The sequence below is a fragment of the Eucyclogobius newberryi genome, unplaced genomic scaffold (genome assembly GCF_026437365.1).
Source record: "Eucyclogobius newberryi isolate DKJ021-1_F unplaced genomic scaffold, fEucNew1.0.hap1 SCAF_18, whole genome shotgun sequence".
In the NCBI taxonomy this organism is placed as follows: Eukaryota; Metazoa; Chordata; class Actinopteri; order Gobiiformes; family Gobiidae; genus Eucyclogobius; species Eucyclogobius newberryi.
Genome location: NW_027315812.1, coordinates 15,825,724 through 15,843,758, shown reverse-complemented (window position 1 = coordinate 15,843,758; position 18,035 = coordinate 15,825,724). Strand labels below are relative to the sequence as shown.

The 18,035-nt window shown below is 43.9% G+C and overlaps 1 protein-coding gene across 2 annotated transcripts in view; it reads right to left on the bottom strand.

Moving 5' to 3' along the window:
- cntnap2a (contactin associated protein 2a) overlaps positions 1-18,035 on the bottom strand; it is a 315,624-nt gene that overhangs the window by 58,690 nt on the left and 238,899 nt on the right. For both annotated transcript variants that reach the window (XM_072450653.1, XM_072450654.1), the window contains exons 16-17: positions 13,217-13,373; positions 11,709-11,836 (exon numbers count right to left, since the gene is read on the bottom strand). In XM_072450653.1, coding sequence (XP_072306754.1) covers positions 11,709-11,836; positions 13,217-13,373 — 285 coding nt within the window. The remainder of the gene's footprint in view (positions 1-11,708; positions 11,837-13,216; positions 13,374-18,035) is intronic.

Here is an 18,035-nt window from a genome sequence, read left to right as displayed (position 1 = left end):
TTTCAGCAATATAAACATGGTACATACAATAAAGTAAGACATTCCTTACTACTTCAAAGCAACATCTTCAGGAAGTTTCATAGTGCGTCTCATTTCCTGTAATTTGATGTGAATTTTTTAACATTTGGAAATAAATATTATTACTTCAAGAATACTTCCATCTTTGCCTGTGTATGCATTGCTGCCAAACTCTGAATTTCCTTCGGGATCAATAAAGTATTATCAGTCTATCGGATGCTGCTTTTATTTTGCAAAATTGGAAATGAAAAAACAGCTACACTGCAAATTGGCTGCCACACTTTTTCTCTGTATGACATCTGAGCAGTCAGCAGACAATACATGAAACATTATTTTCGTAATGATGCGGCTCAGCTAAAGATTAAATCCATGTTTTCTTTTCCTCTCTGCAGAATTGTATTTCCCCCAAAATCTCCTCTGTGTTCTTTACTACAAAGAGAGGAAGTTGTCACAGCTGTATTCCTAATCCATTCTGCTTGACTGCTAAACTGGATCAGTGAGAAAATACTTTGTCATTGTAAGGCATTTGTCAGCTGTAAAATTGTGTGTTTTATATTTTGGCAGTGGTGCATTGGAAATTGTCGAATTCACTAATTGAAGACTGAAAGCACTTTTTTAGAATTGATCCATTCTTTAATGTCATTTATACAATCAATCACGCCTTTGCCACTAAGTCTAGAATGCCACTGACAAAAAAGCCAACATTATTCCACAGTTTTACCTTTTTACTACATGCCAATCCATCCTCCATGTTGTAGGAAGTAAATGTAAAACTCTTCAAACCATCAGGCACTATATTTATGCTACTTCTGTTAGATTAAATACCTGCATCTGTGAATCATTAGCACCGTGTTTCTACCGTGCCTTTGACAGTTATACGTTTGTGTGAACGGCACCGCATAAAGTTTCGCAATGAGAAACGCTTTGATTTGCCAACTTTAACAGATGCATGAATTGCCACAATTAATCCTCTTTGACCTGATAGGAAGACAACACAGCTGGTCGGTTGGTGCTCGGCGCAGACAGCAGCAGACAGCTTTACGAATGAGACGGAAAGAGGGACGAGGCTGCATGTGTCTTGCCGTTGACCTGAAGCCCCGCTGAGAGCAATGTGTCAGCACTGATTAGAAGAGCAGACAGATAAAGAAACACCAGTGTATTTAACCAGTGCTCTGTGTGCCAATGTGTGTGACTCTGGATATCTGGTGTTGACTCTGGAAGAAACCAAAACTACTGGGACTGTGAGGACAGCAATAAAAGGCAGAGCAATCTGTGATAGGGCTGTTATCGCGATACACATGTCCATTTGGGTAAATACAATTCAAAAGAAAACTTCAACATGGATATACTATTTACAGAATTGTAGTTTTTAACTACAAATAACTTTTAGCAATTTGTATTTAGTGAAAAGAAAGGTTGCAATTCAGGAGAACTCTTTTACCATAACTAGCCATTGTTCAAGATGCACTTATAGCTTTAATCAGGGTAAGATTTCAGTTACTCAACCCCTAAATGTAAAAAATATAATATAATAATATACAAATTAATTATGGATAATAATATCCATAATTAATTTGTTTTGTGATGGAAGAAAAAATAATAATGAAACATTTTACATAAAAGTTCATTAAAGTTTTCTCAAAGTAGATTTAAAGGTGGAATGCACATTTTTTATCATATTTCCTCATGGCGTGGATAAATTATTTGTCCTGCCACGTATCAATCATAAAACGCACCTATCGCTCACCTGCAGCCGCGTCAGGCTCGTCCCCACGTTTCCGCGTGCCTAAGCGCATGGATCTATCATAATATAGTACGGTGCAAAATGAAGACGGAGAAAGACAGTTCGAGCTGACGCAGAAGTGGACAGAAATCTACGGGAGACGAGAGATGCGATGCGCTCCGTTGGGCTAATAAACAAATTAAATGTGGGATGCACGGTGGCAGAGCAGTTAGTGCTCTCGCCTCTGCAAAGTTTGCTTACCTTGAAAGCAACAAAAGCTTTATAAAGGGACTTTATGTACAAATAAAAGATGGAGCGTGTACGGGGTTCTTATCTCAGCACACGCACAACTCCAAATGCACAAGTCCAATCTAGTCAACGGAATGTATATACAGTTATTTTCAGTTGTACAAGAAAAGCAGAGATAAACAACTGTTCCTCTGAATCATCTGCACTACATGGATATGAGGGCAATGAGACACTGACGAGCCAGCCATTGTGCTTAACAAAACAACTTATTATAGAGAACTCATTTTAATAGTTTAGTTTAAACCTAATGTGCTATGCCACCTATTCTTCTCCTCTCCTGCGCCTCACAATCACTAAAATTGATTAGATTGAGCTTCAGGTTACTTTGTACATAAAAAGTCGGGCCTTGAGGTCAAAAAGGTTTAAGCCCCCATGCTATAAAATACTAATCTATGACACTATGTGTTATATTTTTGACATTTTAAATTGCAATATTGATCTAAAACGACGTAATAAAAAAATGTCTGCTTACTATTGAGTTGAAAACTGTGGTGCTGATTGCCGCTGGTCCCTTAAAGTTTACAGCAGTTCATTATAGCGAGCAGTTGTTTTTCTTTTTTCATTTGTGTCAAAATGGCTACACAAAGTTGGCGATTCCTAGGTATGTCACCTTTTAAGAAAATAAAACTGCAGAACAACGTTAGTAAAGCGCAGTATGTGTATCAGTGGGGAATCTGGGGAGTGGTGAAGTGGGGACTGTCGGAGCAATAGTGTGAGAGTAAAGAATAGAGACCCAAACAAGTGCAACTTTGAGTGGTTTAATGAGAAGGGAAGACAATTGTTAAAAAATATGGTTGAAAGTCGATTTAGCGTAATAGAGCTCCTTTAATGGAAGAATGGTGTTTCCTACAAAGTTTGAATAATATGTTCAAGGTGCACTATGTGACTTTTCTCACTATGTAACTGATTTGCCTGTAATGTTCTGTTCTCTTTTATTACGAGCGTTTCCATTCTTACTGTGAACAGGCTCAGACGTGTAACTTGGTCTGGTGGCACCACTTGTTTGCCTCCATGGAGATACATTTTTAGATGTGTGAGTAGAGTAATTAAATGTGTTTCTACTTTTTTCCAAAGTACAAAGGGGAATTGTGAATGAGAACACACAACACACAGTTGCGAGGAAAAGTATTTGTATCTCTTCTGAATTGTGATTTTTTGCATATGTAGCACTCTTAAATGTTTCAGATCATAAACATAAAATGCAGTTCTTAATTATTATTTTCTATATTAGTGATATTGTGGACTTTGTGTGTTCAGTAAAATAAAAAATTGGTTAATGCAATTACTTTTTCGCACAGGGTCGGAAAGGTTTGGATTTTACTCTCCTTATATATAAATAATAAACAGGTAATAAAAATAAAAATAATATATATAATAGTAATTCAACAACAGCACTTCATGTTTAATTACTAAAAAATGGTTTGCACTGAAGTGTAAGAAATATGCAACAAATCAGAAATCAGGAAGTGTGAAAATACTTTTTTCCTGAAGCTGTGCAAATAAGAAAAAAATGAATCACCAATTCTGCCTATTCCAATCCGGGCACAGCTGAAGTGATTTGTACTCTATGCACTTTGCTCTTAATACTACCATTCATGTGTCAAGAGGAGGCTTGTGCGTGTAGCCAGCAATCGTTCCTGCAAGACTAATACTCTTTTTAAGTTCTCCACTTTATTCAAATCAGCTCTCTGACAAACAGAACATTTCTGCAGTGGAAAACCCGTGCTGACATTTTTGGTGATAACTTTTCTTTCACTACAGAAGATGAGCCAGGAAACATTTTCAGGTGCTGAGTAGAGAAGGAAGTAATCGAGGATGCATCCTTTAGTGGCTATAAAAGACAGCAGAACAAGGTTAACAGCATTACACCGTAGACTATTCTTTAACAAGGTTAGAGTTATAGTTTATTGAGAATCCAATGCTCTTAAAGCTAATTCAACCCATTTGACTGTGTAGGAGTAAGTTTCTGTGCATAATATGACAGTGGCCATGAGGGATTGCAATGATGTTTCTGTGAACTGTTTATAAAAATAGGAAGAAATGTACTGCAGAATTCACATCATGTATTTGGTGTCACACTGTTGGAATACTTTCAGACAATGGAGCCTGCACTTTATTGAAAAAGAAAAACATCACTGCGATAACCATACTAACTTGTTTGTTCAGGCAATTTTTGTACTTTTTATACAAAATCCTTGCTTTTACAATAAAAACACCAGAGCAGTTACATTAATGGGTACAAAAATGTCACGTTCATCGCTGTTAAAAATGTGCTTCTTGCTCTTAACTGCAAGCCATACTCATTACCATTAACTTTTGAGTCTGAAGTATTCTTACAGCTTAACATCACAGCCAGACATGTCCCCTCGCTGCCCCTCACCAATGAAAGACTCCCCCCGCTGTCAACAAGGGATTTTTGCTAAGAGCTCCATCACACAGACTGAAGCTGTTCTTTTGATACAGCCTTTGATGAACCATCCAAAAAAGGTTACAACCAGCTGAGAATTATTCTGGGCTCCTCACAGCGAGAAGGTCATTTTCGGACATATTTCCTCTCAATTAGGCCAGTGCTCCCGCCTCTCTCAAAGCTCCTTTTTGCACCTGCAGCAAACCCACAGCACTTTCATTATCCCGGCGCCGGCTGTCTATATGCACACAGGTTCTTTTTAAGATGGGAGTGAGATAATTCGAAAGCGCGCTGTGAATTTGCCCCTGGTTACATTACCAACCTTTTTATTCTCCCCCATTCGGTGCGCACCTGAACACCCGAAAGGCCTAAAGGGGCCTCGGCGTGACCTATCAGAGCCCACGGGAAGTCTAGTCCACCTTCAATAATGAGGAGGATTAAACTGAATTATTGTGAGTCTATCTTCAGATAAGGGCTATTGCTAATTCACTGAAAATGTAGTGGATTATGAATCGGGACACTGGTAGCTTAGGACGGTTATTTGTAAGTAAGTAAGTAAGTACATTTTATTTATATAGCACCTTTCACAGACAGAGGTCACAAAGTGCTTCACAAAACACAGAATAAAACAATAAAAACACAAAAAACTTACAGTGAACAATACATATACAACAATATACAGTAAAATCAGTCCCTAAAACAAGTGCATTTAAAAGGCTTGACTAAATAAAAAGGTTTTAAGCTGACCCTTAAAAGCAGTAACTGAGTCCAGTGACCGTAGGGAGAACGGAAGATCGTTCCAGAGTCTGGGGGCAACTGCCTGGAAGGATCTGTCTCCTCTGGTCCGAAAACGGGTGCGAGGAACCAGCAACAGTTTCTGGTCCAAGGACCTTAGTGAGCGAGAGGGAGCGTATGGTTTAATCAGATCGCTGATGTACGATGGGACCTGATTATTTAAAGCTCTAAAAGTTAAAACAAGAATTTTAAACTGTATCCGGTAGGAGACCGGCAGCCAGTGAAGGGCTTTTAGAATGGGTGAAATGTGGGCCCTTCTATTTGTGCGGGTTAAGATCCTCGCTGCAGAGTTCTGTACCAGCTGCAGACGAGAGAGTTCCTTCTTGTTAAGACAGGAAAACAAGCTATTACAGTAGTCTAAACGTGAAGACACAAATGCATGAATTATAAGTTCCAGGTCATTTTGAGACACCATTTTCCTGAGCTTAGAGAGTTTCCTCAACTGAAAGAAACAGTTCCTCGTCAACAGCTTGGAGTGGTGCTCTAAAGAAATGTCTTTGTCAAAGACAACACCCAAGTTTCTAAGACTTGGTTTAGCAGTCTGACCTAAAACACCCAAGTACTGGTTTATCCCTGGAATGGCATCATCAGGGGCAATAATCAGAGTTTCTGTTTTGTCAGCATTTAGCTGCAACGAGTTTTTACTCAGCCATTGTTTAATTTGCACTAAACAACTGACCAAGGAGTTCAGCTTCTGGATCTCAGAAGGTTTAAAAAGAGCAATATAGCTGAATATCGTCAGCGAACAGGTGATAGGACACATCACTAAACTCTTTAATGATCATTCCCAGGGGAATTATATAAAGCAGAAATAGGACGGGCCTCTCCTTGAACCGACACCTTAACGTGGTGGAGGGGTTTGAGTGCCCGAATGATCCCGGGAGCTATGTTGTCGGGGTCTTCATGCCCCTGGTAGGGTCTCCCAAGGCAAACAGCTCCAAGGTGACGGGTCAGACAAAGATCGGTTCAGAAGCCCCCTATGATGACAACACGAACAAGGCAGTTTACGTCGCCCGGATCGGCGTCACCGGGGCCCCATCCTGGAGCCAGGCCTGGGATGGGTGCTCCATGGCGAGCGCCTGGTGGCCGGGTCTTACCCCACGGGGCCCGGCCGGGCACAGCCCGAAAGAGCGACGTGGGGCCGCCCTCCCGTGGGCTCACCACCCGCAGGAGGATCCATAAGGGGCCGGTGCTGAGAGATCTGGGCGGCAGTCGACGGCAGGGGCCTCGGCGACCAGATCTCCAGACACAGAGACTAACTCTGGGGACATGGAATGTCACCTCGCTGGGGGGGAAAGAGCCTGAGCTTGTGCGGGAGGTTGAGCGATACCGACTAGATATAGTCGGCCTCACCTCCACGCACAGTTTGGGCTCTGGAACCTGGACGGTGGAAGGAATACTTTGAGGATCTCCTTAATCCCTCAGTCACGTCTTCCGAAGAGGAAGTAGAGACCGGGGACTCGGAGGCTGGCTCATCCATCACCCAAGCTGAAGTCACTGAGGTTGTTCACAAACTCCTCGGTGGCAGGGCTCCGGGGGTGGATGAGATCCGCCCCGAGTACCTAAAGTATCTGGATGTTGTAGGACTGTCTTGGTTGACACGTCTCTGCAACATTGCGTGGCGTTCGGGGACCGTGCCTCTGGACTGGCAGACCGGGGTGGTGGTCCCTCTGTTCAAGAAGGGGGACCGGAGGGTGTGTTCCAACTACAGAGGGATCACACTCCTCAGCCTCCCAGGTAAGGTCTATTCCAAGGTACTGGAGAGGAGAATCCGACCGATAGTCGAACCTCGGATTCAGGAGGAGCAGAGTGGTTTTCGTCCCGGTCGTGGAACACTGGACCAGCTCTATACCCTCCATCGGGTGCTCGAGGGTTCATGGGAGTTTGCCCAACCAGTCCACATGTGCTTTGTGGATCTGGAGAAGGCTTTCGACCGTGTCCCTCGGGGTGTCCTTTGGGGGGTGCTTCGGGAGTACGGGGTCCGGGGCCCTTTGCTCAGGGCTGTCCGGTCCCTGTATGACCGGAGCAGGAGCTGTGTTCGCATTGCCGGCAGTAAGTCAGACCTGTTCCCAGTGCATGTTGGACTCCGCCAGGGCTGCCCTTTGTCACCGGTTCTGTTCATAATTTTTATGGACAGAATTTCTAGGCGCAGTCAGGGGTCGGAGGGTGTGGTCAGGGGTCGGAGGGTGTCCGGTTTGAGGACCACAGGATTCCATCTCTGCTGTTTGCAGACGATGCTGTCCTGATGGCTCCATCAAACCCGGACCTGCAACATGCACTGGGACGGTTTGCAGCCGAGTGTGAAGCGGCTGGGATGAGAATCAGCACCTCCAAATCCGAGGCCATGGTTCTCGACCGGAAAAAGGTGGTTTGCCCTCTCCAGGTGGGTGGGGTGTCCTTGCCCCAAGTGGAGGAGTTCAAGTATCTCGGGGTCTTGTTCACGAGTGAGGGAAGGATGGAGCGTGAGATCGACAGGCAGATCGGTGCAGCGGCTGCAGTGATGCAGTCGCTGCATCGGACTGTTGTGGTGAAGAGGGAGCTGAGCCGAAAGGCAAAGCTCTCTATTTACCGGTCGGTCTACGTTCCTACCCTCACCTATGGTCATGAGCTTTGGGTAGTGACTGAAAGAACAAGATCGCGGATACAAGCGGTCGAAATGAGTTCCTCCGCCGTGTGGCTGGGCGCTCCCTTAGAGATAAGGTGAGGAGCTCGGCCACACGGGGGGAGCTCGGAGTAGAGCCGCTGCTCCTCCACGTCGAGAGGAGCCAGCTGAGGTGGCTCGGGCATCTGTTCCGGATGCCTCCTGGGCGCCTCCCTCGGGAGGTGTTTCAGGCATGTCCCACCGGGAAGAGGCCCCGGGGAAGACCCAGGACACGCTGGAGAGACTATGTCTCTCGGCTGGCCTGGGAACGCCTCGGGATCCCCCCGGAGGAGTTAGAGGAAGTGTCTGGGGAGTAGGAAGTCTGGGAGTCCCTGCTCAGACTGCTGCCCCCGCGACCCGGCCCCGGATAAAGCGGCAGAAGATGGATGGATGGATGGAGAAATAGGACGGGGCCCAAGACGGAGCCCTGAGGAACTCCACACAACAGATCAGCTGAGTCGGACATTATTTGGTTTGCAGCAACACTAAAGCTCCGACCGGATAAATATGAGGAAAACCAATGAAGAACTGACCCCGATAGTCCAATCAGGTCCCTCAGTCTGTTCAACAGGATATGATGGTCGACAGTGTCAAAGGCTGCAGACAGATCCAACAGAACTAAAACCGTGCATTTCCCAGAATCAGCAGACATCATAATGTCACTGGACACTTTCAACAATGCGGTTTCCGTAGAATGATGTTTGCGGGAACCAGATTGAAAAGAGTCGTGAATGTTTGACTGATCAAGGAAATCGGACAATTGTTCAGAGACCACCTTCTCAAGGATCTTGGACATGAACGGGAGCTTTGAAATAGGTCTGAAACTTTTGGGGTCTGTCGGGTCCAAGTTAGTTTTTTTCAGTAAAGGCTCAACTATGGCATGTTTAAATGGACCAGGAAACACACCAGTAGAAAGAGAGAGATTTACCATTTTGGTAACCCAGGGGCCAATAACATCAAACACTTTGAGGAAGAGCCTGCAGGGAAGGGCATCTGATGAACAAGAGGAGGGTTTCATCTTGGTCACCAGAGCTGAGATGTCTTCTAGAGTGACAGGCTTAAAAGAAGACCAGTTTTGGGAAACAGGCTCCACAGAAACAGGTTTATCACACAAAAGGAGTGGGATTTGGTCTTTGATCATCTTGATCTTATCGATAAAGAACCTGAGGAATGCATTGCTGTCAGCTTTGCAGAAAACAGGAGTAACTGCAGCGGTAGGACAAACAATAGAATTTATAGTGTCAAACAACACTTTGGGGTTTTTCTTGTTGAATGTTATTAGCTGACGGAAGTAATCAGATCTGGAACTTTCCATCATTTCATTGTAAGATGACACAAGATCTCTGAGGTGTGACCTATGGACCTCAAGACTGGAGGTTTTCCACAGACGCTCAGTTTTCCGACATAGTCTCTTTAGGTTTAGGATATCTTCATTTATCCAAGGACAAGCTTTTTTCTGTGATGACAGGGTGGATTTGACAGGTGCCACCTGATCTAAAATGGATACACAGTGGCTGTTAAAGGAATTAATTAAACTGTCCACATCAAGACAATTCATAAACAAATGAGGATCAAATACAGCAGAAAATTGGACGGCTGTATTTGCAGTGATAATGCGCCTCTGAGACCTGATGTTTGAGGGCACAGGCTCAGGAGAAAAGTTCAATTCAAATAAAACACAGCTATGATCACTCATATGGACATCCTCCACACAGAGGTTAGCAACACTCAGGCCAAGTGAAAACAACAGGTCTAAAGTGTGTCCCTTTTGGTGAGTGGGACCTGAAACATGCTGCTCAAAGTTAAATGTTTCGGTCAAGGTTAAAAGATCCTTTGCAGGGCATGATGAGCCATCGACCCAAATGTTAAAATCCCCAAGAATTAAAACATTTTCCAGCTTTATAATAGAAGATAAATAGTCACTAAAGTCCTTTAAAAAGACAGCAGCAGGACCAGGGGGCCGGTAGACTAAAACATAGTAAAAAGGACTTGAAGAACCAACCTTAATCATCTGTGATTCAAAGGAAGTGAAAGTGTGTGAGTCGATGACTTTACACATGTAACGGTCCTGGGACACAACTGCCAGACCTCCTCCACGTCGACCAGGGCGAGGCATCGCAGAAACGGAGCAGCCAGGTGGGCAGAGTTCATTTAGATGAATAAACTCACCCTCTCTCTGCCATGTCTCCGTAAGACACATGAAATCAAGGTTTTGTCTTGTAAAAAGTTCATTCAAGGAAAACGCTTTGTTGGCAATTGAACGGGCATTCAACAAGCCGAGCCGGACCGTGGATGACGTCACGTCCATCGGTTCAGCTGAGCGCAGCGGGACCTGTCGAAGGCACGCGTTACGGTCACGTGATTCCCATCTGTTTCGCCGGTAAGCCGACGAAAACAAAGAAGCGGACGGTGGACCCCAGCGCTCATAATTCCAGCGGCGCGCAGGCTCCAGGAAAACAGCCGCCACATCCCGCGCAGGCTCCAGGACCGGTGCGGCCCCGATGGCCCGCGCAGGCAGCGGGAAAACAGCCGCGATGACACGGGCAGGCTCCGGGAAAACAGCCGCGATGACCCGTGCAGGCTCCGGGAAAGCAGCCGCGATGGCCCGTGCGGGCAGCGGGAAAGCAGCCGCGATGACACGGGCAGGCTCTGGGAAAGCAGCCGCGATGACACGGGCAGGCTCCGGGAAAACAGCCGCAATGACCCGTGCAGGCTCCGGGAAAGCAGCCGCGATGGCCCGTGCAGGCAGCGGGAAAGCAGCCGCGATGACACGGGCAGGCTCCGGGAAAGCAGCCGCGATGACACGGGCAGGCTCCGGGAAAGCAGCCGCGATGGCCCGTGCAGGCTCCGGGAAAGCAGCCGCGATGGCCCGTGCAGGCAGCGGGAAAGCAGCCGCGATGACACGGGCAGGCTCCGGGAAAGCAGCCGCGATGGCCCGTGCAGGCTCCGGGAAAGCAGCCGCGATGACACGGGCAGGCGGCGAAGACGGCGACGGCGAACAGCCGCAAACATCGAGGAGCGGGACCAGGCGCAAGCACCGAGCACGTCTCCCAAAGCCCAGGCTCGTGTGCTCCGAACACAAGGCTCGTCTGCGCTTGACTTGCACACCAGACCTTGTGCCTCGTCTCCTCTGCTTCCTCCTTTTTCCCGGGCCTCAGGACAGCAGCAAAACGTCAGGTGAGTTGGGTGGACAAACAAGGGGTGGCGGAAAGGCTTGTTTGTACCTGTCCCATGTGTCGAAAAGAGACTCCATCGTCGCTTTGATGCGGAAAAGTGCGCCACGGTCATAAATCCGCACAGCAGACACACAACAGACTAATGTCTGGGCTGATAAAACTGCATACGATGTAACGATCGTCACAAATAAGCGGCATAACAGGAGTCGAGCAGTGGCGTGGCCGAACACAGGCGCCATCTTGGATCTACTACTCTAGTCTTGAATAATTATTCAATGAAGAAATAAAAAAGGTAAAATCTACACTGCTAAGATACAGGTCAGTTCTGTGCAGTGGAAGTAGTTTAGAGTAATAAAGAGACAATAAAGATATAATGCAGCTGACAAATGTCGGACTATGCCATTACACAGTTACAGAATAAGGTTAGATGTTATCTTTGGTATATACTTTCCACAGCATTAAATAGGACCTCAGTATTTTTTGTAATTATTATGCATTTGTCTGTTATATTTTTTCATTGATGACTAATACACAATATGCACACAATGGTATGAATTTGTTTTTCTGGTTTTCATTTCATCCTTGCTGTATTGCCAAATGTTCTCCCTCTCCACATATGGATCCATACGCCTCACTTACTGTCTCCTTGGCATCGCAGCGGTCCCACGGTGAGCTTGGCCTCAGATCCAGGCCTGTTTGTGTCACCCACGGCAACCTGGCTGACTGGCAGGTGGTCTTTATAAACCAGTAGGCCCGAGTCTTCTCTCCTGTGCAGGGAAGAGCAGACAGTGAGAATGTATCATTAAACTGGGAGAAAATGCACATTATTTTTAAATAACAGTAAAATGATACGGATTATGACTTGAATAAAAAGTATTAGTCGAACTGTTCACAAATACATTCACTCCTGCACTGCACTACTGCGAATACTACAAACGACTGCAGTACTACAACTCTTAAATTCTGACAGTAGTTTAATTGGTAATTCTTCAACCAGTACTACTACTTCAAATACAGCTTAGAGTACAAAATGAACCAATGTTAGCGGCTGCATCTACATCTATTCAATATACTATTAAAGCTACTACTACTACAACTCGAACTACTGCAACTGCAACTATAACTACAACAACAGCAACTACAACAACAGCAGCAACTACTAACACTATAACTACTACTGCGGCAAGTATTACTACTACTACTTTCCCACTGATGATAAGAAGTACATCTTTTAGTTTTGAAGTTTAGAAAATGGAGTACACAAAGCTAGAACAAAGACAGTTCCAGCAGTAACCATAGTGAAGCAGACTGATGAAACTGTGATTACATGATTGGTTATGCAGTTTGACTTGCTTTTATCTACTGTGTGGTTAACAAATGAAAATAGATGTGTACTTCCAAAACAGATCCAACAAAAATAAAACAATCATTTCAGAGAAGAATTGCTAGTAATCACATCATTTTCAGAGACTGGGGATAAAGTCAGTCTTCTCTAATATGTAGTATCCCTCACACACACGTACTGTTAGACACATGCACACACAACACAACACAACAGCTTCTTTAATGACAATATCCATCAGATGCTTAAAAGGCTCTGAAGCACAAACTGTTTGTTCCTTAGGCAAGCGTGTCTTTAAATAAATGATGCAATTTATGGTGTAGGTCTGTTTCTTTCAAATGTAAAAACATGGCAGTGACCAATTCAAATTAAGGGCTGGGCGTTTGAAATGCTCTTGAATTACAAGTGGCTTAAGTGTGTATAACAGAACAACAACAACAAAAACAGGCTGTTGGTGAAAGAAATGTGTACCGTGTGTAGAAAATGAAAGTTGACTACTTTTTACCACCAACACACTGGTACCAATAACACAATGTCTGTAAAAATACAAATTAAACAAAGAGAGTAGAGAGAGTAACAGCCTTAAGTAAAGTTAAGGCTGCAATTGCTGCAAATGCAACAAGTCAATGTGAGAAGGAAAGATTGGACGTTCTTACAAATGTGTGTTTTCTTTTAACTCTGATCAGGACTTGACAGAGCGCTTTATTGATATAGGATTAGCTTTTAAAAGCCACAACAACATTAAGGCCAGACTGATGTATTGATCTTCAGTAAAAGCTGTGAGTTTTGTAACAGTCTGACTCACCATTGTTTGTGGTCGGCGTCACAGTTGCAGTCGTACTTGGGGTCAGTGCAGTTCCTGTCGATGCCACAGGCGCATTTCTGGATCCCAGGCCCAGAGCCTCCCCAGTAAAAGTGCTTCTCACTGCCCCGGCCCACCCACCAAGTGTAGGGCGTCCCATCTGCAGAGACAAGAGACAAACACCTCTTCAATACCACACCAACAGACGTGTGACAGTGTGAGACGTGATGACACCCTGAGCTAAATTTGTATGGAGATGTAAACTGTATGATGGTAAAAAGGAACTTGTCAGAGAAGCTTGTTAAGAGATGCATAATATTGTGTCTTAAAGGTGCACTATGTACCTTTTCTGATATGGAGTCCATCAACCTGTTATTACAATGTTATTACTTTGCCTGAAATGTATGTAAAATATTGAATTAACCTAATCTATGTATCCAGTTTATTGCTAAAAAAGACAAACATGAATTAATAAAAAAAACATTTATCATTACAGTGAGTGGCCTCTCCATAGATCTGACTTGATTACTTGGCTTGGATGCAATACTGGCCTGTCCCCATGGATATAGATACATTTAATGCCATACTGTGGGTCATTAACATAACAGCACGTGGTGGACCCTTCAGCAGAAATGTTACAGTGCACCTTTAATACATGTAATGTAAATAAAGACACAGTTTCATCAGACAACAAATAAATGCTGCATTATAGATGGCATAAGATTAAAAAACTATCTAAATTCATATGTTTCAATGCCACAATAAACTTTGAAACAGGAAAGAAACGAGCAAAACCATGCTGAAAAGTAAAACTCAGGTGAAAACACAAGCTTGTATCACTGTGTTAAATTAAGCATTTGAGCCCATTAGGAGTGATTAATTGCTAAATCATTAACTGTTTGAAACACTGTGATTTATATTGACAAGCAGCAGATGCGCGCTGAATTCTGTTTATGTGGTTAGCGTGCGGCAGTATGGATCACACCTGCGATTTTAAGACATCTATAAAGATACCTGCATCTATCTTTTGCGTTACAATAATGTCAGATTCTTGCTCTTCACTCATCTGTTAACACACAAGCAAAGCCAATATCACGGGAATAATAGAAGTTGAAAGATTGCCGCTCACAATAACAAATACACGCTTGTTTTTTGCCTAGTAGATCACACACAGACATGGCACCAAAACAGAGAAAAGCGTGATTGTTTTGGAAATCAAATATATCCACGCGAGCAGATAAAGACAACAACACAATATTGTATTTATCAACTTTATTTTAAGGGACTGAACTATGCCGTGAATAACACTAAGTAAGTAAACGTCAATCACAGACAGTTGGGTTGTATAGAGGAGAACAGGCCTGACTTGTGATGCAGTGATAACAAAGGGCAAATCTAGCAATCAAGTGTGAGCATGAAAGTGGATAGCCAGGCTGACCGGGTGGTTTATGGCGCTCATAAAGAATATCAGCCTCATCTCCCCAAAAGGCCTCCAGTCAAACACGTTATTGTCAAGAGGATTAATACAGTTTACTCCAGAGATTTCATAATGTGTTTGAGTATAGCTTTCTTTGTTTCATGTCTACAAAAAAACACAAAACTCTGCTAGAAATTGTAGGATACTTTTAGTTTACCAAAGACAAAAACAAACATCTTTTTTTTTAATTTGTGAAAAAAGGCTGTGCAAAGCTGCAAGACAAAACAGAATACATGACGAGGGAAAACCATAACGGTAATTTGGCATAGCTCCACTTTTCAGGTAATGATACATTTTGCATCCTGTATTCTTTGTTTCTCTGTATCCAAGTTTTTCAAGAGCGTGAAATGGGGAAGGGAAAGGGTAGAGACATTTGGCAAACGTTTGAGGCAGATAATCAAACCCATGGTAACTTGCCTTTTCAGTAAGGCAAGGCAAGGCAAGGCAAGGCAAGGCAAGTTTATTTGTAGAGCACATTTCATACACAAGGCAATTCAAAGTGCTTCACAGCAGGAAAAATGCATTCAAATCACAAAGAAATTACAGAAACAGAAATACAATAAAATTAACTAAATTAAAAATTATCAATCCAACTGATTGTCTAAACTAATAAAATCACAAACAAAAGAGAAGAGTGCAAAGAAAAAATCCTTTCAGTCATATGCGCAGCTAAACAAAACTGTTTTTAGCTTAGATTTGAACATTGTCAGAGTAGAAGCCTGTCTCACATCTTCAGGAAGATTTTAGCTGCATAAAACTGAAACGCAGATTCCCCATGTTTTGTCCTGACTCTGGGCACCAGCAGGAGGCCGGTCCCTGAACACTTTACAATAAGTACAATTTTAAACGTATGAAACACAGACAGCGAGCAGCGGTCTCATTTTGTCACAAAGAGCTGCTTTTACAAGATACTCTTTGGAGGAAAACACTAAATTTGCTAATTTAAAAAAAAAGAAAAAAAGTTGAAACCCCTATTCTTTGTTCATGCTTTAAAAGGCTAATTGCCTAAAAATAAATTAAATATTTTCACATTCTCTAGAAGTACAAAGAGCAGAGAAGAGGTGAGGATGTAAGTGTTGTAGATGGCATCAGGTGGAAAAAGAGTGTCATGCCCTGTGATAAAATGTGAATATATGAGTATATTTCTGTGATGTATTTTATCTGCATAATAGTGATATTTTATCTGCATCATTAGTCTAAGAGAAGAACGGGTGTGTGACAAACTGCATTTGTTTGTGAAGGTATCGTAAAGATGGGCCAAAGAATGTTGCCCCAGGGGGGGAGTTGCACCCCCCCTTGCAGACTTTATCTCTACGGAAAAATACCAAGTGCCTTGATGTGAGGCTGACCAATGAGAAATGTGACCCGCCTATTCCAGAATATCTAATAAAACCAACCAGCATGGGAAAAAACAGGGTGAGACGCGGGGGTGAGACGCAGGAGGGTCAGCCAGGCTCCTTACAACGGCTTGGCTGACACAGTCCCCGCGTTTTCTCCCAAGCATGCCACACAAATGTCTGATGTTTCTGTGTCGTTTCATATTCTAGGTTGAATCGTGTTCTCGATGTGTTACGGAATAGCATCGGTGTATGTCTAATTCCATGACATGCCCAAGTCTCGCATTCACAGGCTTAAGCTCTGCCAAAACAAACAAAATTGTGTGTTGTGTGAGGAGTGAGAAGAAGCAGGTGGAGAAGATGAGAGGGTGCAGGATGGATGGACATGTGACGGAGGAGAGATCGCATCGCACTGGCACTGAGTTCACAGGGAGAGAGAGGCCAGTGCCAGGAGCAGGCTCAGCGGCAGCACGGCCACTGTGGAGTCTGTGCGGGCTTAAAGTGTGAGAGAGAGAGACCTCAGGCAGGAGAAACAGGGGCAATTATTATCACAAAGCTCACTGAGGTGCATATTCAGAAATACTCGTGGATAGCAAGTAGTATAAAAATACAAAGAGCTAACAAATAATGGCTTTGGGTGGAAGGAAAAAAGGAAATGACTTTGCTTGCACACATTGATTGCTGCTGGGATGGAGAAATGAGGGAGTATTTTAGCTGGATGAGAAGGACGTTACAGACTGTCAGCAGGAAATTATGGAAGGCAGCTTCAAGCAAATGCTGGGTGTTCATATGGGAGCTGTAGATGGCTAAGGGAACTCTTGCTCTACTTAAGATCAACTAAAGGTGGGCGTGGCACTGGCAAAGGTTGTCTACACGGCCCTAAATATGTGCAACTTATTCTACCTTATGGCCAATTTTGCAGCTATATGGAGGCAACAAAAACCTCTTATCAGTATTTTGGGCTCGGACGTGCCATCCAACGGTCCTAACTGGGCCAGAGCCTAAGGGCCTAAAGAGAGAGAGGGCCTGTTGCTGAGCAGCTGAAGTGTCTCTTTACTCTCTCTCTTTCACCGCTACGAAGCACACACATGCTCACCCTTTCGAAACCTGACACCCGACACTTCATCGGCCCATAGCAGGACAGCAGCAGGCTCCAGCAGCCAATCAGGACTGGTATTGGCTAATTGGCCCAAACCAATTACCCAATACCAGTTCTGAAAAGTGAATGAGCCTGTGCTGCCCGGTGGTCGAGTGGTTAAGGCTCCAAGTGCAGCCGGTTGAGTTTGAATCCCGACTCCAACAATTTATTGCATGTCCTCCCTTCTCTCTCATCCTCCATTTCACACTCTCCTCTCCCGTCTAATAAAGTCTACGGGCAACAAAATCTGTCCGTCTGCGGAAAAAATACGCAAGGATCTATTTTTGACATTATGAGTGAAGTTGAATGAGCTATAAATACCCAGACAAACGATATACACGGTAAAATTGTACACGTTTAATGGTGCGTACTGACAGAACTTTCCATTTCCTTGTTTCTGGCAGACCAAAAACAGTGTTGGACATCAACACCGGGGCAAATGTCGGACACAACTTTGTTTGCAGTGGGATTTGGGTTTTGTTCGCATTTCTCTCGGACATATTCAGCATTTACTGTGTCGTGTAAACTAAAGTCAATTCAATTTGATTTATTTTTGTAACGCCCAAAATCACAACCGGTTGCCTCGAAGGGTGAAACACACTTTTTCAAGACATGGCAGAATACAAAGAGCAGGCGCATCTGACGTGACAGATTTGGTATAAATGACCTGTAATGTTCTGGGACTGAAGCATGTGTGAATGGAGGTCACTTCTGACTGTTCTGACAACCTACACATGGCAATTTTCGAAGAATTGTGTGTGAACAGGCCATAAACTTGTTTGTTTGGATCATTGCAAGTTTCCATGGTTACACAGGTAAGCTCAATCATTGCACTGATTGTGCAAACAAACTAACATGAGGCTGATCCCT